Source organism: Morone saxatilis, unplaced genomic scaffold (assembly GCF_004916995.1).
Source record: "Morone saxatilis isolate NCDOM2014 unplaced genomic scaffold, NCSU_SB_2.0 Contig16, whole genome shotgun sequence".
NCBI classification, from domain to species: Eukaryota; Metazoa; Chordata; class Actinopteri; family Moronidae; genus Morone; species Morone saxatilis.
Genome location: NW_023339718.1, coordinates 22,529,193 through 22,552,453, shown reverse-complemented (window position 1 = coordinate 22,552,453; position 23,261 = coordinate 22,529,193). Strand labels below are relative to the sequence as shown.

Below are 23,261 nucleotides of genomic sequence, written 5' to 3'. Positions count from 1 at the left end.
ACTGGTCATATGCAAACTACTTGCATATGTGTGGATTACATTTTAACATAAAATGTTGACTCACTGGTTATGCAGCAGTGGTGGCCTGAGGAAAGAATTAATGATATATTAATGTGCAGGTGGCCCACACTGTACCTTCTTATCAACAAGAATCAATCCCATTCATTCAAAGAGTTGGAAACTTTATTTACTCTGCTCAGGTCATTGGGAAATCTTTCCTCTTCACAAAAATAGGAACGCATGTACATTTATAGTATATTTTATATTTTAATACATATTGAATTTTCTATTTGAGTTTCAGAAAACAAAATCAGCTTGTGGCTGATGGAACAGATTCATTGCTGACTGTCAGGAATGGTCCCTGACCTGCAGTGATGTCCATTCCAAAAAACAACTTTGGACTTATGGCAGTCATCTTAAAGAGGAATGACATCGATAGGGTTTTGATATGTGGTCAAACGGGGCTCTGAGAGTCATGATAGACTGGGGTATTTTCAGGCAACTCAGCAGCTATTAATCTGTTCAGGTATTTCAAAATGTCCCAGTTAGCTGTTCCACTGACACTCACCCATCAGATTTGCAAATAAGTAGCCCTGTATACCGCAGCCTTACAACAGAGACACTGTTAAACGATTTAGAAATACGTGACTTAAATAGAGTATCCAGGCTCACATTACTGTGTTCATGCTAAGGCAGCTGGGTGAGACCTTAAAAGGAAGACCATACTGGCCAGAAGGTTGCAACTACAGCGAGTTTTGATAACATCCAACCATGTCAGAAAGCAACTCTACCACAGCTACAGGCCTTTACACTCTGATCTCTGCAGAAAGGAATCTATGGAGGAATCAAATGGGAAGAAAGGAAAATCCTGTCAAATTTAATTCCACAATCAAGCAAAACGATTCATTACCTTAAACATTGGCCTTTCTTCCAGAACTTCTGTTGATAAAAAGTTTGAAATTTCCCCAGTCTTAAGTGTCACTTCTGCCCAGCTCAATACAAAAACACTAATGTTATTTCACTGTCCCTTAGTGTACAATAATTATAGTAGCCACATTTCATTGAGTATGAAACATAACTTTTCCTCTTGAAAGGCAACAATGGTTTATTCTTAATGTGAATGTAGCTGGACCAAGTCCACCACTTTATATCCATGTTTTTCATATTCAGTTGGTGCTGAATATAAATGAAAACCTTCCACCTAGATATTTTCAGTTCATTTTATGATCAAAAGTAATAAATGTTATGAGACTCTCTTCAATTAACAGCAAAAAAAAAATAAAGTTGAGTTTGAACTCTGAGTAGCAGGTAATACTGGAGCTGTACCAGACAGCTGCTGCAAATCGATGTGACATTTTCAGTGTGCGTGATATCGCTGTGACACTCACCCGTTTACGCTCTTTGAGAAATTAAGGGGTGTCAACTTTTGGCACTAATCTCAAGGCAGCTTCTATTGAGAGCCCAACCGTTGACCTGTGTACAGCACATGTGGATCATGTGACTGTTCACTAGTCAAAGACTGTGACTTTAATATTTCACTTCCTCAGATCACACATCTTGTAGTTACATTTCATCATCTTTTTTTTTTTACACTGCAAAGGTAGAATAAGATATATTTACTTTATGGATTTTACCCATTATCACAATCTCATTTATTTACTGAATTTATAATTTATCAACAAAAACCACTCAAAATAAAACATCCATTCCAGGCTTAATTATCTGTATAAAAAAGATGTATCAAACATAGTTTTTGAAAGGTTGGGTATATAAAAAGGAAACAAACCGATTAAAAAACTACAAAATAATGAATGGGTGACCAGTTATCTTGATTTTACTACATGGGACAATGGCTTGTTTCACTTCACAATTCCATTCCTATGGTTATAACACAAACCTACCTTACGTACTAAACAAATGTTTTTTCTTAGTTTTTTTTTTTTTAGACAAAACATAAACAGAAAAGTTGTTTTGGTTGTGCAAGGCTGGACTCGTTCTGAACTCGGTGAGAACCGTCAGGATGAGGTATTCTTACTTTCAGAACGCTGATGTATCTGCCCAGCGCTTGTGTCATGGGTAATGTTGAAATCACCAAACTGAACTTCACGAGAACAAACAGACGCCTGTGATGATGTACTGCACCCTTGCGAACGGAATAAAGCAGGCTAAGCTACACCCAAGCCCTAAAAGTCTGCACTCAACTGAGACAAAGAAGGAGACATTCATAATGTATGAATTAACATCAAATAGCATCTCTGCTGGTTGCATTCATTCCTGAGAAATGTCTTTTTGACAAAGAATGAACTTAATTTTACTTAGCTTAGTTTATTTGACTTTTAATTAAAAGCAAGCCTTTCTCAATGAATTTGGAATGCAACCACCAGATATGATACGATGGCTTTCCCCTCTCCTTTCCCACCAGTTGCAGTGGTTGCTGATCTAACTGATCTGCACTCCATCACCTCTCAACTCCAAACACTAAATATGTTGAGCACGAACAGTACAAGTTAATGTGAAGCACCTTGACTTCTTGAGGTCAACTGAGTCGGAAAGGACGCTAGTCTTCTCTCAGAGGTCCACGGTGAGGATGTCGGCGTAGGATTCATCTGTAGGGTTTTTGTTCAGCCTTCAGAGCAAAGTTTGTGTGTGACATTTGGAACACCGTACACTTAATGACCACGGCTGAGAGACAACAGTAATAACACTGACGGTCTGTTCGGACCGTCCACTTTTACGACCAAGATGATGAGCCACAAAATGTTAATGACAAGACACTCCTCACACATAAAGCCTGCAGTGGTCTCAACTGACAACCAACCCCTGCCGTACAAACATACACGGGCATTTGGCTAGACAGACCCACAAAGGAGCAGACAGATCCTCTGATTGGATAATAACTCCAAAACAGGGAGTGCTATGTGCCCCTGACTGGCCACTATCTAGACTTCACAAAAATAACAAAGAGGAGAGAATCTCTTTGTAGCTGGGTGGCCGTCGCTGTTGGTGGATGCGGTGTCCCTGCTCACACTGATATCTCATACGTGGTGCCTCCGACGCCTGTCACCTTTTTGACATTACTGTGGCGACTGGGGCTGTGGGTGGCACCCTGGGCACTGGGGTGGCAGTCCATCTGCCCATTAACTTTCATGGCCTCTCTGAGTGGAAAGAGAAGAACAGAGAAGGTGATTCAACACAAAGAGCCAAATACAAAGCAAACAATTAGAGGTTGTGGCAGCATGCAGATTAGTTTTATGGAGCATGACAGTTTTAAATGGCAAAAACATAACAGTATGGGTGATAACTTGAAAGCGTACTTGTTAGTGAAGCAAAAGGCTTGGAAATGTTAGACGAGTAGATGAAAAGCATGCAAAAGAAAAAGAAATGAGGAGTCACACAACTTTATTTATCTGACATTCCTGAAATGATACAAAAAAGTATATTTTACTAGAAAGGCAAACATATAAATCAGAACAGAACATGTAAGAATCCACACCAGACAGCACTTAATATGAATAAACTGACATAACTGCTGGACAAATACCATAGACCATACACAAATGCTACACATTGCCACATTAAGGACTAGTACACTAGTGCTCATAATTTGCTGTTTGTGTCCAGCAGAAGGAGCCCACCAGTCCCCACTGGCTCAGTACAATGCATGCAGTCCCACAGGGGCAACGTCAGGTTTCATACCTTGGACCCCCCAGACGAGGTGAGTCTGTCCTCTCATGGGCACTGATGTAGGAGAGTTTCTGGTGGGAGTAGGAGGGGGATCGGGGCATAGCAGGGGAGTGTGGCTGGTGGGCCGGGGAGCGATAGAGGCCCTCTGGGGCAGTGGCCCTGCTGTGGCTGCTGTTGGTACTACTGTGGTCTGTGTGCAGGGAGGTGGATGAAGTCCTAGGGGCGCGGCCCAGCGTTGAGCCGGCATGACGTAACACAGGGGTTCGTTGCCCATAGCTCACTAGCCCGACCCCCATCAGGTTGTCCCTGGAGCCTCCGTAGGCCGGGGGTGTTGGGCCTCTGGAACCAGGGCCACGTGGCCCATCTGGGTAGCAAGCATTGGGGGGTAGGCCATAGCCCCCATCAAACACGCCAGAGTCCTGGGCATAAATATGGGTCTGGGAGCGCCCATGCAGCATCTGCCGCTTCTCCCTCTCCTCCATTTCCTTTCGCTCCTGGATGGAGGCCATGATGGTCTGGGAGAGGTTGTCGTAGCGCACCGGGGATGGGTCCCTGTCCCTTAAGTGAGGGGACTGCCTTCCCACCCCCCTTGGTGGCATCACTGGACTGTAGGTGGGAGCAACCTGGTGCCTTTGCATTTCAGGTTCCCGGATGTGGCACATTTTGGTGGGCAGGTAGGGCGAGTGGAACCCCATGGAGGGCATACCGCGATGGGCCGCGCACTCACTGGCAGTGGCTGGAGAGATGCTAGGGTTGAGCAGGCTGTCATAAGACAGGCTGCCATTACGGTTGGAGAGCGTGTTAGGCGAGAAGACACTCTTGTACGGGGTGGAAGTGACTGTCTGCGGCTGCAGGGCTGGGAGCTGGCCCTTCTCCGGCCGGCGGTGACCCTGCTTCAGGCTGAGAGAGCGGGAGTTGATGGGGTCAGAGTCCAGCTGAAGGGGGGAGGACTGGAAGGTGCGGTGGAGGGGAGCATTGGTGTACTCCGGCAGGTCCAGGTTTGGCTCAGATCGGTAATCATGACCACGGACACCCTCTTCCAAGATGGCCGAGGTCTTCCGTTCATCTGGCATGATAATCTGAGGAGTAAAAGGTAGAGTAACACATCAAATCTAAGTGGAAATGTGAATGAAGTCCTTAACAACTGCTACTGAAGCTGTTGCCCCAGACAGTGAACCCTCGGGATATTACTAATCATACATAATAATAATGATAGTATATTAAAGATCTACCATATACATAAGTATTAAACAAATCATATCTTACCTTCTCTCCAGCAGTGTGGTAATGGACTTTAGGCATGGTGCCAAAGGACGGCCTGAATTTGTACATGGCTGGAGTGGAAGGGTGGGTCTTACCAGAAAGAGAACTCTCTACAACAAACAATGAAAGAAGACCAGAGTTAACAATGTAGAGATATAGAAATACACTATCATACCAGCTCTGATTGAAAGTCATTTCTGGGAGAAAGGACAAGACCTCAGAGCTGAATTCTATTATCAGAGTAATAAATGGGCTGTAGGGATTGAGTTCTTGAAACCCACACCATCACCATTGCTACAGAATGAAAATGAATTGGAGTGGGTGGGTGGTCACGTGGTCTTTTCTGTAACTGATATGAAACACATTCAAGTCCTGCAGCAGCCAGCTGTCCATCCCTGACAAACTACCTTGTCCTTAAGCAGAGCCTGAAATCCCAAGGCACTTCTTAGCAAGTAGCTGCTCCTGTGCACTGGTGCATGAGTGTCTCTGAAGAATATGCAAAGAACACTTATTTCCACAAATTATGAGTCCCCTAAATTGCTTTAATGGAGGCAATCTATTTAGACCAACTGCAGTACTCTGGAGTACCACCAGGCAGCAATAGTGTTCCATGGAAGAGTAGAAAATGTTCACTCCCTGACATAATGCACCATGACACTGGAGATCCTCTGGAGGGAACCTGCTGTTGTAGGTTCTAAACTATATATTATTGACACTACATACTGTTGAATGCAGCAGTAGAAAGAACAAACTACCACTGGCCAACACCGTGTAAAACTGTAAAACCCCCAGAAAAATAGGATCTGTCACAGATCCTATTTTATGCAGAACAAATTGACTGACTTTCCAAAGGCAGTCAGGCATTTTTATTTAGTTAGAGTCCTGATTCTAGACCATAGTCCTCTCCCATCCCTCCATTTGAAAGAGCTCCTATTGTTACACACCACGGACAAAAAGGTGGTGATTCATGTTGCAATCACTCTGAAATCTCGCCACTGTGCCACAAATCTGGTACTGATTCAGTGAACAGGGCACGCCTCCTCACTACAAATCATGGTTATTCTCAGACCCAGCATAAATAAGGCCATTGACCTTCCACTGGGACAGACATTTATCACGCTAAACTAGCACCATGTCACACACTGGGACACTGGTGATGTACAGAGGGAGTTTGGGGAATTGCTGTTGGGTGCACCCTGACAGGAAAGAGAAATGGGATAGATGATGACTGACAGGAGAGTTGCTGGTAAACACAGGGAGGCTGTGCTGTTGTGTTTCTTACCTTCGCTGGAGGTCAGCTGGCTTTTCAGCTGGTTGTACCTGTCAGCTTTGGGCGGCAGCGGTGGTTGGGTTTCTTTGTCGTCCAGGCCGTCCAGGCTGCTTTTGGACTGCAGAGAGGAGAGCAGGGTGTTAGCATCCAGAACAGGTGGGGGGACAGCAGATGAAATAGAGAAGAGCATGTGTTAGTATTGGGGATGCACCAATACAACTCTCACAGATGGCTGTAGGGTAGCAAAGCTGCACTAGGCAGCTGCTCTACTTGAGCTTACATTTATTCTAGTAAATGGTGTGGAAATGATGAAAGGAAATGATTTCAGAGTTGGATGAGTATTTTGTTCCCTCTTTTCTCATCTTAAAAGAGTACTCAACTCATTTAGCATTGCGCTTTTGTAATGCTCGGACTCAGGAGGAAGAAATCAAGCACCAGAGATATCATCTTTTTTATTCCACAAATTCTTCTTACTATATGGTGACTACATTACCCACAACGCTAAACTAAAACATAAAAATCAATGTAAAACATCAAGCACACTGAGCACACAATCACACACACATTAATTTGCCACTAAGTTTGAAGTTTGTAAAAATATAAAACTACTACTGTCACCACTATGTCATGTACATTTTTTAATTTATTTTTGGATGTTTGCCATTAAAACTACCCTTATAGAGATAGTATATCCCTTAGGGTAAAAAATTGTCAAATTAATTTTTAATTTATTAGTGTCTAATAATGTTATTTTTAGCAAGAGAACATTCTCTAACACATCTAGCTTTAATGAGCTATTGTATCCTTTTATATGTTATCTTTGAGTATGAGCCTGTATTAAAATAGGAAAGTAGGAACACAATTGGGGATACACCATGTTACACATTTGTGACATGACACTATGGGAATAAGACAAGAGGAAATGCTTACACCGCCGCAGAAGAGAGACTAAATGTAGGTCGGTTGGATGATGGAGTAACAGGGAAACAACAGTGCAAAGCTCTGTAGTAATTGTGAACAGCTCACCTTGGAGCTGATGATGGTGGTGTGGATGCCGTTGTCGCTGACCTTGATGGTGATCTGCCTTTCTGACAGGTCAGGTCTGATGAATGGGGGCTGAATTTTCACATGGGGCTTTTTCCTGGGGTCCAACATGTACCTGCACAAATATGGGCAACCGGCATAAACAAACATTCTACAATTTTTTTGAATAGTCCAGCGCTCAACAATGCCATTGCATTAGGAATGTTTAGTGATACAGTGTCTGCCCCACTGGAAGCAACTGGATTGCAACTTAGTAACAGAGCCACACAGCGCAAACTGTACTATTATAGTACTTACATCAAAGTATACACAGCTCAGCACAGCTGCAAAGGTGCGGCAAACCGAATTCAATTCCTGTCAGAAAGCCCTACATATTCTCTTTACGACTAAGTCTTTAAATGTATTTATTTCTTTTTACACAAACTAACTAAGTTGTACCAGAGTGAATAAAGTCTTTTTGAATCAATGAAAAAAACAGAAACCCAGCCATCATTCCTAATGCGGAGTACAATGATGAAGTAAGTTAATCACTTTGCATAATTCCATTTGGCTAGTCACACAGTTTAAAACAGACATTTCAAACACAACTTCCTGACAGAAAAACCCCTTTTAAATTAGTGTTAAAGTTTTTTTCATAATTAAAAAGGCTGTCACTGTGATCTCTTTTAACATTTAATGGTTAGTGTGGAAATTTAAAGATATTTCTCTAACAGTTCATTCAGTAGCAGTCAGGTCCAACATGCTTTGAGTCAGTGGTGCGGTAAATCAAAAACCCTCCACCAGGGATTATGCAACAACTTAACAGCAGATGCTTGTAACACAGCATTTCACCCCCACCTGCTGTTGTCTCTCTGCAGTCGCACTGTTGATTTTTATGGAATTGGACTCATCCCTATAGGTTGTAAAACTGGTGTTCATGGGTTTTCAGCAATGCTGTTTGTGTGTGCGTGTTAGTGCTTGTGTGTGTGTGTGTGTGTGTGTGTGTAATAAGCACATTGACTACCTCTGTGCTCCGTTTCCCATTAACTGTTGTTCTACATAGTGATTCAATTCTCTCAGCCATCTGCCTTCCCCCAGGGTTGCTGGCTGCTTTCAGGCAGAACTGGATACGCACCTCCACAACCACCAAGAACACGTGCATACACTCGTACGCACACCCACATACATTGCTGCAGTCTGTGTTATTGTTGCAGTTACATGGTGCTGCACTGGTGCTATGGCATTGATGTCATGGGCTATGATGGACACACGGACACACGCACACATCTGCATTTAAACGTATTCTCTCAAAAGCAGGAATACAACACTACTGAATAAAAATCCCTAAGAGTTAAATGTGTACTGAGAAAAAAAACAACCTGAAAAGCATCCACCCATACACCCCACCTTCATACACACACAAGCAGCATTGTAAAGCATCTTACCTAGGTGCCAGGGGACTACATAAGACATACTCCACGTTGCCACAGCAACCCTTAGTGAAGGGATTTACTCCTCCACGAAACTTGCCCGTCACCTGAGGAACACAACACCTTGTTTAGAGTCGGCAGCAAAGGAAGCACAAGGCCACAGTGCACACACACATGAACATACACACAGTCATATATACACAGAGGTCCAGTGCTTGAACACAAAGAGGGTGATTCATGTTGCTGAAGCATATTCCTTTTACTGCGTGGGTGCTTATCTTTATTAAACGTATTTCTGCTAACTAATTGGACTAATTGGAGTGTATTATTCTACTGTGTGTGCAGCCCAGGTGCCAACAGTCAGGCAGGTCTGGGTGGGAATGTTTGGATCTGTGTGAGTGTGAAGTAGGGCTGGACAGCTCTGTTGACTTTGACTGGATAAATAACGGGCAAATGATTGTTTGTGTGTGTATATTCAGAACAGGCAAGTCAGCAGCTCCTCACCTGTTCGTTGGTGGTTCGACCTCGAGCTACAAGCACCATATGGAAACCTGTGAGTCCCATGACTGGGATAAAGAAAAGCCCTGCTATACACATCACCACCAGACTGGACACAAAGGTTAAGCTCAACAACATATAAGAATACCAAATGCACTGTAAGAATAACTCCATTGACAGCCCAGGAAACATTATTCTGAAAAATTAAATAGACAACCAACAAAATTGGCCACTGAAGAAAAGAACTTGACTTTGCAAGGGAAGGATACGTGACAGTGGTGTGCAGTGCTCCCAGTCTCTCTCGGTGGTGAAGGACAAAGATGAGGCCAAAGGAGAAAACTCCCACCATGTGGATGCTCAGTGACAGCAGGAAAAGGAAGAAGTAGCGATAGTTCCTCCGCCCAATGCAGTTGTTTACCCAGGGACAGTGGTGGTCGAAGTCCTGAGGAGGGAGGGAGGGAGGGAGGGAGATTAAATTAAATGATGTGACCTAAAACAGGCCCGGCCTTTACATTTTCATACATTTGTCCCATGTATCGTCTCTTATCACTGGCACTAATTTAAATCTCCACTAATAAGGCAAGCCAAATTAAGGGACACAATGTTCTTGGTTGTACAACAAGGTTGCAAGGGGTCCTAATGAAATTCTTAACTAGGCTTTTACAGTTGCTATTTTTATCGTTTGTTTTGACAGTCAAACATTCAGCCTTTTTTAAATTAAAATGTAGAAGTAAACAGGATGCAGGAATACAACCTGTGTAATTCTGCACCCTGTGTGTGGGTGTGTATTAATGTCCTTATGTGTGTGTACATTTGTAAGACCAACATGAGAATGTTATTGCTGCTGTAAAGCTATTACTGATAATAATACTGATATTATGGTTGAAGCTGCCAATTTTTAGATTTATGCCAGTAATTATGGTCTGTAATGATAAATATTTATTTTGCAAAAAAAAACACAGATATTAAGAAATTATTTATATATATTCAGTGTTTTTTTATTCTTTAAAGAACAGAAAATACAAACTATGTACAAACAAACTGCATCATATATCAGATCAGACATGCCCAGTGCTAACAGAACACCATCAGATTGTTGATCAAAAGCTAATATTGACCCGATAAATCAGTCTAACCTTGATGCATGATTAGATTTCAGTGTATGAATGTATACTGAACATAAAACAGTCTCTCTTTTTGCACATTTGTATTCACACACACACACCCACACACACACACACCCACACACACACCTCCACACAGTTGTCACAGACACTGCAGTGCGAGCAGCGAGGCGGCCTGTAGAAGTGACAGGTGGCACACCACTTCATCCGGACTTGAATGCCCTTGATCTCCACGTTCTTGTAGAGCGGCGCTCGGAAATCATCGTCCTTGTCCTCGTCCTCGTCCGCTGCGGGGAAACACACAGATACACACACACAGAAGCACATTAGCAGGGCACAGATGCATATGGTAGAGTGAGAAAAACAAACACAAACACAGAAAAAAAGGCATGGTTTTGATTGATGATTCCATTTGACAGGGACAACAGCAGAGCAGAGACAACAGCATTTTTATAGACGTGACCTGATTGTTCTGCTTTCAACATTAAGGCTGATTCGTGTATAGCAGATGCAGTTTCATTTCATACATTATCAGAATGGACGAGGTTTTTTAAATTAAACCTCTAGAAAGGCAGAATTGGTGCCTTCTGTTTTTTGGACCTGAACATAAACCCATAACCTCTAAACTACAGTATGAGAGAACAAGTGGCATTTCCATTGTCCTTGGTGCGACTCTGCTTTTTCCATGGGAGCTGCAGAGCAAAATAAAATGTCTTTCAGCTGATCAAAGGGCACATTCACGCAATCTACACGGAGCACCAACCTGACAGAATAATTTTAGAGTACAATAACTGCAGGGAGATCCAGGTAGCTGAACACACACACACAACCAGGAAGCAAGAGAGAGTGAAAAGACAAAACGAGAGAAACAAAGGTAGAGCACAGAAATAAACAGTTCCATAAGCAGAGATTGCTCTGTTATTATGGCTGTCAAGTCTCTTCAAATAGATTTTAAAGGTAAACCGCCTGCCAAACCAACAGGCACAAACAACAGTTACGCCTGCACCTCCTCCGACAGCCTCTTTTCTACAAACACATTCAGCAGACAAAGACAAAGCAATGGCCTATTTCATACAATATACATTTACACTGCAAAAATAACCTGCAGTCCAATTAAATTACAATCAGTTTCTGCCTGAAATAAGTGAAACAAATTGAGTATTTTTACTAAAATTGTTGGTTTGCATTTACTGCTTATTTACTCATTTTATTGTGTACGTATTATATAGTATATATGTACAAAGACACCTTCCTTGATAAAACAATTGCTCGCGTGAGGGTCAGGTGGAATATTAATGGCATTATGGGTTTTCTTTGGAATACTCAGTGGCTGAGAAGCATTCTGAGGACATATCCAACATCATTTTACTGCAATTATTACCCATCACAGCATCAATATGTGTGTGGGTGTGTGTGTCTTTGTGTCTGAGCATGCATGCATAAGTGTTTGCCATTGATTACAAGTGTATCGTCCCTCATGAAAGGATAAACTGTGTATCTAGATGAGACAGGCAACTCGCACTGTTTTGAGTATTTTGCTCAATGACACTTTGGCAGCATGAATGGCTACTAATGGGGATCAAACCATTGACCTTTCAGCGATAAAATCAGCACTTAAAACACTTATCCACACAGTTTTTACATGTACATGGCTAACATTGACTGTAGCTGCTGCCTAGCATAACTTGTCTTGCTCTCAGAAACTCGACCGCTGTGAACAGTGAATGGTGAATGGACTGCACTTACATGGCACCTTTCTACCTTAGCAGACAAAGCGCTTTAAAATTGGCCTCTCATTCACCCAAAGTCACCACACGACACGACACACCTATGTAAGACCACCTGGCCGCTGGCCCATCGAAGGAGCAGTACAATGACCTATAACCTGTAATGATACACCAACTTTAATTAGTATCATTGGTAACACTTGTGTTTAAACTGCTATTCATGTCAAAATGGCTGCTGTGAAAAAGTTCTATTGGTGTAATAAGTAGGTGGCTTATGTTGGCTAACGTTAGCAACTCTTAGCAAACATGATGTTGACATGACTCCTGTTTACTATGTTGTATGTTGAATTGATCATCCTTTCATCCTGTGATTGTGAAATGTAGCCACGATGTATTCTGTTGAGCTAAATGTTACATATGCTAAACTCAAAGTAGTATTAATAGATGGCCACTAGGGGACAGCAGAACAAGCTGTAAACACAAAATGGACATACTATCTCATTATAAAGTTGAACATGTTAGCAACAGTTGCCTATTTAACCATCTAGCAAATTCCTAGTTCCTCAAAAAAACATGCTCTTTAGCTGCTAAAGGGAAAGGTTAGATTGAACCAAAACAGTAAAGTTGCCAAAATAAAGCTCAAAGGTGGTAAAACGTTTCATAGAACTGAAGAGAAACTGAAGAGTCTGGTAGTAATTATCTGTCGGTTTGTCACTATCGACTACATTAAATATGGTAATTGACTCACTCATGATATAAAATACTGATTTGTGGCAAACAGTACAGTTTTGTCACAAATCATATTAGGTGACCATGAAGAAAAATCACTGAATCGCAATTACGTTACCATTTTTTGTGCTAGTCAACAGTATGTTAACCAAAAAATTTAAGATTAACTGGTCATTCAGACAAGCCTGAGATCCTGCATAATGTTAAAGCACATTTACACCACAGAGGACACTTTTCTAACTGAAAATATGAATTACTGAGTTCTGTAAATTGTAGTACATTTGGCAAAATTGCACTAAATTGTAAAAATTGCATAACTGTCTGATATTTTTGCTTGTAACCGTGTAGCCTTATTAGCCACAATCACCTCTCTCATCTGTTTATTACCTCATTTTGTAGTTTCCCCCGAAAAAGAAAATGACAATAAATCACTGGGCCATGCGTCAATGAACTGAATGGAAAAATCCTTAGTACACACCAACCTTTCATTCTCACTTTTACAATCTGGATGACGGAGTGATTTTCTCAGCAGATGTCAGTTAATGGCTATGTCAGTTCTTCATTTTTTTAAATCAAAACTTTACTGGTGACTCTGCTGCCTGTGAGATAAAACTCCTCATCTCTCAGTAGCCTATAAAACTCAGCAGGGTAGTGGCAGCAGAAGGACACTGCCACCTCTGGGGAGGCAGATAACCTGCACTTTATACAACCGGATGATTATTACCTCTTTATGGGCAGAGAAAGCTCTTCCTGAAGACAGGTGCTTATCATTTACAAGCGCATTACGAACATCCCTGGGGATGAGTTCAATCATTATTACTTAACCCGGATAACGCTGAGGACAAGAAGCCTGCATCAGGAACATAAGTCAGTGCAGCTTGTTTGACAGGCTGAGCAGCTGAGAGATACACTGTACACCTTGCAGTATGAAGGCTTGTATAACTTCCACCAGTGTCTTGCATGGGGAGCATGTGGACTTTAACAGGCTGTAAGGCAGAATATGATGTTCTGAGACAATGTGGTGCTCTGATAAATGTGCTGCTATTAAAGGTGTGCCCTCCACATGAGGACTCACAGGGAGGAAACATTACTCATACTTGTGTGCACATACACTATGATGGATGCTAATATTTTTCAGATGTCAAATAAATATTGTAAGTAATGCTGTTTTTCCCCAGAATTCTTTTTAAGTTAGAAACACAATTTACCATTTAAAGACACTCAAGCCTTTTGCCACACACATGCATACTAACCTCTGGGGTAAACACCAGGGTCCATGAAGGTTGCCATGCTGAAGTTGGCCAAGACGAAGAGGAAGACCAGGCCATTGTAGAGAGGCACAGCGGGAGAGATTACCTTTGTCAACCAGGGGCACCTAGGGACACAAATGAAGGGACAGAGATTAGGATGCTTTCTGTCTATCATGTGACACATAGTCACACACATTACAGTCTCTGTTCTTTGTTATAACAACAACTGGAGAGATGATTACAGAGAGCGAATTAGAGCAAGGTAAACAGTGGATGACAGAACTTGAGCCAGCTTGATATTAATCCTAATAATATTGTAATTTTCGCTAATTAGCGGGATAACTGTGGCTCAATGTGAAATGAATTAACTAAAGTGTTAATCCTTAGCCTGAAAGGCTCCTTTAGAATTATGTGTGCAAAAAAGATGCTGTTGTTGTTTCATAAAATAAAACTAATGCATTTATCTCAAAGACCATTACTCGCTTAATTTGTGCTTCATCCTGTTCCATAGTGTTTATTTTAAAGAATAAGCAGACAAAATTAGGTTACAGCCCATCTGACCATATAAGCCAAGCTGAAACGACAGTTACAATAGTAGATGTGGTGTACTGCTTAACTGTTTTTAGCATCAACCAGTTTTTTGCCAAACCACACCAAGTGACACAAGCTAGCAAGGGGGAGAACCTTAGGCTCTCTGTAAAGACAGTTGCAGAATAATATTCAGTCAGTAGAAAAAAACAAGATTGAATTTGCAGAAGATAAGTAGATGCCACACTATTCCATCCTGAACATTCATCTGATGATTTGTACCAGGACCGACAAACCAATCAGTGTATCTGTGTGTGTCTAACGTAGCACCAGTTAGAAACAGTACACAGAGTGAAATAATGACGTTAAGCTGGTATAATGTTTACCAACATTTTTTGTTAGCATTTTAGCATGCTAATATTTGCTAAATAGCTCTAAAGACAAAAACAGGTGATGGGACTATCATTAGTTTTGCAGGCATTTGGTCAGAAAACCAAAGTATTGGACATTTTGACCTGATGAACTCGGTGGAAAGTTAAAGTATCCTTAAATGTGAACATTTACACCAAATTTCATGTCAATTAATCCAATAGAAATGGAAATGTTTGTACAGAATTTCACAGCAGTTCAACCTGTAGTTGAGAAATTGTAGTCTGGATCAAAGTGATGGCCCGAGTGTCATTGAGCAAAATATATCGATTGAGAACCTCCTTTAAATTCCACCAACATTTTACGTCAAGACTGACCTTCTCCACTGCCTGCAAGTCATAACTCAGTCAGCGCTGTGAAATATTCAACTGTGGAGACCCCTGAATCACACCCACAGCCCTGCTCAATCACCTGGACTCAAATGTCAAGTCGCTGTGTACCTCCTAGGGAGCTATCTTTCAAGCCAACTGTTTGTGTGGTCTCTCTAGAGATGAAACACCGTCAGAATGAAGATGCGTTAACGCCTACAGTTGGACACACTGCAGAGATCCTGCAGGTCAGAGACTTCTCCAGCTTATTCTGACGTCAAAAAGTTAATTTCCCGGTACCTGTGCCCTGAGATCATCTTCAATCCATATCCCCCCACCTGCTCTGCCAGTCCTCTTTTGCTTTGTTGAATTATTCAGAGCTGTGGCTCTAGAGAGCCACTGACAGAGAATAGAGAGGCGCTAACGGGGATGAGGTGGCCACTCATAACCAGTCTGCACTAGTCCACAGCTTTGTCAGGGCTAGTGTGGGCTCTATTCATTTTTCCAAGATATCACTGCAACATATCATGGCAATGTTGGGACCGAGTTGATTTTATACGCCTCACTGGAAAATGTAGCTCACATTATAATCAATACCTAAATAATGTATTACAAGTATATTCTAAACCCATTAAAGGCAGAGATACACTTTATTATAATTAGATAATAAGACAATAACAAGGAAATCACATGCCAAGTATTGTTTGTGATCCCATTATGAAGGCTAAAAAGTCTGAGGATGCAATGAGCCTTTAATTATCTCATCAGGGTTTTTTTGTGTTTTGTTTTTGTTTTTTTATATATATATATATTTTAGCAGTGTGGCTCTAGGGATTGCAATGTAGGTCCACCACTTTGGTCCAGACTGAAATATTAGAATCTGCTACATGGATTGGCCAGACCTCTGAAGAAAATCCACTTTTGTACTTGATGGAAAGTTAACAACTTCAACCATTATTGTCTCCATCAGTGTGCTTAATAATAATTAATTAATAATAATCATATGTTTCATACTTATATCAATCAGACATATCAGCTAAAAATGAAGAAAAAGTTCTGTCTCACAAACTAAACACTTGGTAATTTAAGTTTTGCTACCACTTTTTCTCTAAATGCAGTTTCAGTGGCTTATTTTATGGCACATATTTACTTTTGCAAGATAACAACCTCAAAGTACATTTCAGTGGAATTGCCAAATACGCAGGAGACTGTAGTGAGTAGTACGGTGCTGTGTCATCACAGCTTTGGCAGCAAGTAGACAAGGTACAAACACTAAAAAAATTGATCAAAGAAAAGCAATATCATGCAGCTCCACCGTCTTACAAAATCCCAATTTACTCGCCTGTCAGAGGTTCATGTATTTTTGCCAACAGTGTGATACAGTCGAGCCAGAGAGAAGAAAAAATGGAGCGCAGCTGACAGCAACCATTTTAGGAGCCAGGGAGCAGACAGTGTGGGAGTAAAATGTGACTGAGAAAAAGTCTGATTAAGGCACAGACATTGGTTAATTGTGTAGGAGTAACAAATTACCACAGAACGCTTATCGACACTGTTTACAAGCCACTTTTACTGCTTGTGTAACCATGATACCTCAACTGGGGCAGAAAAGCCTCCGCCTTGTCAAAAAGTTTGGACCAAGTTTATAAAGCTGGGAGCTTCTGCTGCCAAAAGTGCAGTAATATAATGAGTTTGGTTGTGTCCTAGCTTACAGTCCTGAGGCTGGTCAAAGTGGAAGAAAGTCCTGGATTCACTGTGGTAATTAAAATGCCTGCAAACAGAAGCTGGAGAGGTAACGAGACGGGCACCCTCCAGCCAATCTGAATTTACAACGCCAGCTCAAAAGCCCCTGAACATGCGCAGCACACTGTCACAACAAAAGTGTAAAGATAACGTTCATGCTGAAGAATAAAATAAACGAAAATCACAGTTCAGCTCCTGGCAGAAATAAGGAAAAGAGCAAGGAAAAAAAAGATGGCTTAAAGAGGAATAATCCACAGCTCAAGCTGGCAGAGCAACACACCGTTCCCCTCACTAACCTTAATCTATATGAGGCAGACTGCTACCGAAGGGTACACCTTCCACACAGCAGCGTTCACCTTGTCTTCATACATTAGCATCAAAATTAGTTTGGACTCTCTTTCTGCAGCTTTCCTTGTAAAAGGTGTAGTGACGAATCCACAGAGAATTATCACCCGACTGCAGCTCACTTCAACTTTACAGAATATTTCAGTCTCTTTCTGCTCACTCGTTTATGGCCCCTAACTTCAACGGCCCTGTTTCCAGCTTAAGTATGCAGACAAAGTTGCCGACTAGCTGGGGAACACAGAGCCAGGTATTTCTGTCAGAAGTCGGTGGAGACCAAAAAAAGAGCTTAAAGGAGAGTGGACTTCCCAGAGGTGGAGACCTGACTGTTTGCTAAAGTCACCATAACAACTTTAGGAGCGTGTTTATAGCTTGTAGCCAAAAACTAAAATTAATAATACAAAAAAAAAGAAAAAAAGAACTTTTATTTAATGTTTTCTTTCCATCCTTTTCTGGTAAAGTCGTGTGCATTGCAGTAAAAATCAACCACCACAAACTGGGATTGGTTTCATGTAAACTGCATCTTTACCTCACGATAAAGTTGTAAAGAGGCACCAGTTTCCCCTTCTCTTGCAGGCCCCATCTCATTTCTGGATAACACAGATACTTCATCTGATATCCACCACAGAGACATACAGTGAAATCATATAATACACACAGACAGCCACAAACACTTCACTCAATTCAGCATCAGCTTAGGAGCTGAAAGGCAGAATCTTAGCCTAGGGTATCTGATAGCCTTCTCAGTCACTGCAGCAGTAGGGGTGTCTCTGGTTGAGTATTAAGATTAGAGAAAATGCCTGGGCTTTCTGGTGATGATAACCCAGCTGTCTTTCAAAAAAAAAAAAGCCTGGACACAAATCCTGTCTTAAAAACTCACCCTAAAAAACCCAGGCTTGAGCCCACTGATTAAACAGACTCTGTGTGGAACTCTTTGAAATGAAGCCTCTAACCCCGCTGCTGTGGAAAACCTATAGAGGGAGGAAAACCCTCTGTGGTCTTTGTAAAGTAAATAATTGCTTGATGAAGAACTTAAAGCTTTTTAAGGTGGTAGGACTGGTCTGTTGGCACAGTTATATCTTTAAATAAGGCACATATACCATAGAAAGCAGCCTACATGCTCGCTACACACCCCAAAGCTATTTGGCTACTCAATCTTCCTGTCCTTCATTTGCTTGCCTTTGGATCGGAGCAGAAAAAGCAGCCCTTTCCTTTGAAGTTGCTCTTATCTGTTCTTTTAGTAGCTCTGGGAGGTGGGTGGGGGGGTGGGGGGTCTTGTGTGGAGGGCAGAGTCTGAACAACCATCAAAGAGAAGAGAAGAGTCAATCCTTTTGGCACCGACACTGACGGGTTCTTAGTCCAACATGAAGGCATTTTCATCAGTTTTTGTGAATGAAGGGAGATGGACTAATATGCACAATATGTGTCTGATTCATTCAGGAGTTGAAAGCGGCTCAGTGACATTCATGTCAGTCAGCTCTAATCCATTATTATGGGCGCAATCGTTGTTTGCTTGCTTGTTAAGATTCAACGTTTTTCATTCTCTTGTTGATTAGCTGCTTTTATATCCAATCTAGAAACACAATATTGTGTGTGACAATTACAGGGGCATGCCAGTTATTTAGCATTTTACTTCCATATAATTGGGAAACTCACAAAAGACAGATTTAAAAAAAGAATGGGCATAACTGTTGCAGCAGAGGCAGAGCTCTTTTTGCAGACGTCCAGTATATTAACTTCTCATCTCGCTGCAGGATACACAAGTCTACTCCAGTGAGTCAGTACACTGTGACATTTCAGACTTTTGACCAGAGATAGCAGTGGAACTCTGCTTTTCAGTCAGCTATTAAGTTTAAAATCAAATAAAGTAGCGCTTTTTCGCTTTTGAAGGAGAATAGGAGAGGACTATCAAACTGAAATTTGATTTTAAATGAAAAGAAACAAATCCTTTAGTTCTGTTTTCCTTCATTATATTTTAACAGGGTCAGGCAGCCAGTGTGTAGGATTTAACAGAATCTAGCTGTGAAGTTGCAGATTGCAACTAACTGAACACCACTATTCTATTCTCTGTATTTGACAACCTGAGAATGAGAACATGACGTGTAGGAGAAATTACGGTGGCGGTGAAACTATCTACGGCCAGTGAGGCCTGTTCTGGGCTACTGTAGAAACATGGCGGCTCAAATGACGGCCTCTATTGAAGGCAACCTGTAATGTCTGTAGATAAAAACGGAACATTCTAAGGTTAACATACACGATTCCTATATTTATTATATTCAATATTTCTATTGGTATTCAAATGTTCAAAGTCAGAGATGTTCTGTATAGGAACAATATAGCATCTATTATCAGGATCAGAAATCAAGCCATTTCTGACTATAATGTTTGCGCATGAATGATACCTGTAACACTGCCAGGCCTCTGGGAACACTTACAATAATGTATCTATCACACGGTGAGAACACTATTCCACTGATTAGTTCATTTACATTTAGGCACATGGGAGGCCTGTTCTCCTGCAGACTGCCTGCTGAGACCCACTGATCCAGAATCTGTTGCAAGGCAGGTGTCATTTCACCTTCCAGGAAGTGAATTCTCATTATGATTTAAAAAATGGGAATCGTTTAATATTCTATAAGGAAATGAGACAGCGGGCTCAATCATTATGTTTCAGCCCTGATCCACATGCCATATTAAGAAATCTTTTCACATCTGTCTCAGCAGGCCCCCATGATTAACAGTCCATCCACATACTTTTCCCCCATTTTCGCCCACAGAAGCCCTGCGCCAGCTGAAACACTCCTGTGGTTATTTTCCAGATTCACACAGACTCTTCAAATTCTGTCAAACTTATTTTACTCCTCGTAGGATTCATGAACGGCAGCATGACTCGCTGCCAAATCCTCAGGGACCTGCCAATCTCTGACGCAAACACATCGCTGAGTCTCTGCCTTCACACACATGGCATTTAGTATTCCACACACAATCGCACACAACAGCAGCAGGCCTGTTGTCAGCGCAGACAGCGGTTATGTTTGCTGGAGGCGTGCAGCAGAGCAGCTCCAGGCAGGTCAGATGAGAGGCAGAGCTGCACAGATTGACTGGGTGTCGTGTCATTTCCTCAAGCCCTAAGTTATTCATTTGGGATGGGTATTTTCTGTTTTTTTGAACCCACACAGCAACACAATTTTCTGAGTTGTGCATTCACTTTAAGAGTATGTATTTAATTTACATTTTTTTTTGCCTTTAATCTATAAAATGTCAGAAAATAGTAAATAATGGTCATCACAAGTTCCCAGAGGTTTTTTTTTGTCCAACCTACCTCAGAGAAAACAACCAATTCACTAACCTTGCCAGGCACCTGGACTCACAAAACAATGCAAGAATCCATCTGGTCAGGCTTCAATCTATGCGTGTGCAGTCACGTTATCAATCCAGTATAATTAACAGTTATATACATATCAAAAAGAAAAGCAGCAAATCTCAAAGAAGTTGAAACCTGCAAATGTTTGGCATTTTTGCCTTATAAATTGTTACATGAAAATCTTCAGCAAACAAAAGCATCCAAGATAAGGGGGACTTCTAAGTTTGTTTGTTTTTTATGTTTATTATGCATGAACAGACTTGCAAAATTAATTGAAATTTTAGAGATTTGGAAACACAAGTCAAGTCCTAATTCAGCTCTGTTTATTGATGAGGAGACAGCCTTGAGGAACGGTTGACTTCACTCTAGGACAACGCAGCAGAGGGGGGACCTGTGCAGCTGCAGGGTACTGTATTCCATCTGAATTATAGCTCTGAGCTCTCAATATAATTTGCATTTTCATAATTGCATAAGAAGTCCATTTGAAATGAAATAAAATGCTTTGCCCCCCAAACATTGCCCTTTTGTAATTTACATATTCATAACCTCGTTCTTATTGTCTGCAGAAAGAAAAAAAGAGGAAAACTATCCAGAGGAAAAAACATTTCTATTTCCCCTTAGCCACAAATGTAGTCTAACCATCTTACCACACTAAATTACATCACACTATAAATAAACCCAGTGAGCACTGATACTATTACAAACGCTGCCTGGCTCCATACCTATAAGGCTCATGTTTAAATGAACAGTTTCATTCTGAAGCTATATTTACAGCTGATACATAACTCACCTTTGAGCTCAAGAAATTCATCAGAAATCTAAAATTACATTTAAAAAATGCATGATGACTGGTCATTCAACTGAAACAGAGTAGGATTTTGTTTTTGTAACACTGACTAACATAATCTGACTTTGGATAACAAACATTAATTCATCCCTGCAGCGTTTCCTCTTAATGTGGGTAAGCAGTTTGTGGGAGCAGATGTCACATTTTTCTAACGGGAGAGGAATACCGGTAAGTTAGTGTGTGTGCTTGCTAGTGTGTGTGTCAAGGGACAGGGTTAGTGTCACCTTTTTCCCTTTTATTCTCCTACTACTGTTTGTGTAATAAAAGAAATACACACACTCTACAAAAGCACAAATCACACACACACACACACACACCTTTCTGGTATGTACTAGGAACGAACACACTCGAACGTATACGTGCGCAGCGATCCAAAGTGCGTGTCGATCGCACAACTTTTCTTCGCCCACACAAGTGTAGTGAAACCTGAAACACACACACACACACACACACACACACCGCTCTAAACACACAAACACAGACCGCGTATTGTGCGCCCAGAGGCAGGTGCCAATCTATCGGTGCCCTCTGCATGTTTGATACTGAGAATAGCTTTATTACTCACACACAACACACTGTCCTTTCCCAGGAAATGGGAAAAACCCATTTGAATACCGAAAACTTCCTCCTCCTCCTCGTGCTGCTAAAGAAACACAGAGACTAGTTTATTTGTCAATTTAACCGTTGAGTGATGGCAACACTGATACCAAAATCGCCCCAGAGTCCATGTGTGACAAGTTAGCTGTCGGTGAGCGATCGGTAGATTTATCTCTCGTAGCTTCTTTACATTTAACCGGTCAGTGTGCAGATAACTCTTTTGCACTTGTAGAACGATACCTGATAATAATACCTGAGTCTTTGAACCAAGCACTACTTCAGTTCTCAGAAAAAAAGCAAAAAGAAATGTGGTGGGCAACTGGAGACAGCTCACGGCTAAAAATGACTCTGCAGCACATGAATACGCGGTTGTTCACCTGAGTAGGGTCGTAAATAAAGCTGGCCGCACTGGCTATTTTAGGTAAAATATATTTCTTCTGAAACTACGTTGCATATAATAAAGACTTAACAAGCTCCGACCTTCTTCCTCGTGAGTACTGCGAGCTGTCTTGTGCCATCACTCACCATATTGTCTGCTAAATGCTACTCTGTAGGTGTGAGGCTTCGTCGTATTTATACACACAGCGAGAGCATACGAGCATTTATAGACACGAACAGGCTCGTATGTGCTCACAGACACACACACACACACACACACACGCAGACACACAACCGAGTGGCGCTGGTGTGGAGGCTTGTGCCAGCTGCTGTTCCTACTCTCTTTCTACCTCACTCTGCCTCTCTCTCTCTCTCTCCTCTCCTTCTGTGTCCCCCCCACCACCACCACCACCAGCGCCGGCCCACCTTCACCAATGAAGCACTCTTACACACACACACACACACACACACCACACAACACACACACACACACACACTGAACACATCCACCAGCCAGAATACAGAAGTTGTGTTTATTTCCGGCATGCGAGCCTGAATGCATGATAGCTGTCTTTCTCCACTACCCTTCCCTTTCTGTCTCTCCTCCTTCCCTCCTCTTGTTCACTTCCTTCTCCCCAGAGGCTTTCTAGCTGCTGGAGCAGTTTAAGGTGTTTGGAAAATCCATTGTTTGTGTGCGATTGTGTGTGTGTGTGTTGAGGAGAGGAGAGAG

At 41.7% G+C, this 23,261-nt stretch overlaps 1 protein-coding gene across 1 annotated transcript in view; it reads right to left on the bottom strand.

Moving 5' to 3' along the window:
• Positions 1-161: 161 nt before the first annotated feature.
• zdhhc8b (zinc finger DHHC-type palmitoyltransferase 8b) overlaps positions 162-23,261 on the bottom strand; it is a 62,177-nt gene continuing 39,077 nt past the window's right edge. The window contains exons 2-11 of the mRNA XM_035658156.1: positions 14,002-14,123; positions 10,422-10,579; positions 9,438-9,610; positions 9,175-9,277; positions 8,686-8,777; positions 7,244-7,376; positions 6,230-6,335; positions 4,951-5,057; positions 3,697-4,763; positions 162-3,155 (exon numbers count right to left, since the gene is read on the bottom strand). Coding sequence (XP_035514049.1) covers positions 3,023-3,155; positions 3,697-4,763; positions 4,951-5,057; positions 6,230-6,335; positions 7,244-7,376; positions 8,686-8,777; positions 9,175-9,277; positions 9,438-9,610; positions 10,422-10,579; positions 14,002-14,123 — 2,194 coding nt within the window. The 3' untranslated portion in view covers positions 162-3,022. The remainder of the gene's footprint in view (positions 3,156-3,696; positions 4,764-4,950; positions 5,058-6,229; positions 6,336-7,243; positions 7,377-8,685; positions 8,778-9,174; positions 9,278-9,437; positions 9,611-10,421; positions 10,580-14,001; positions 14,124-23,261) is intronic.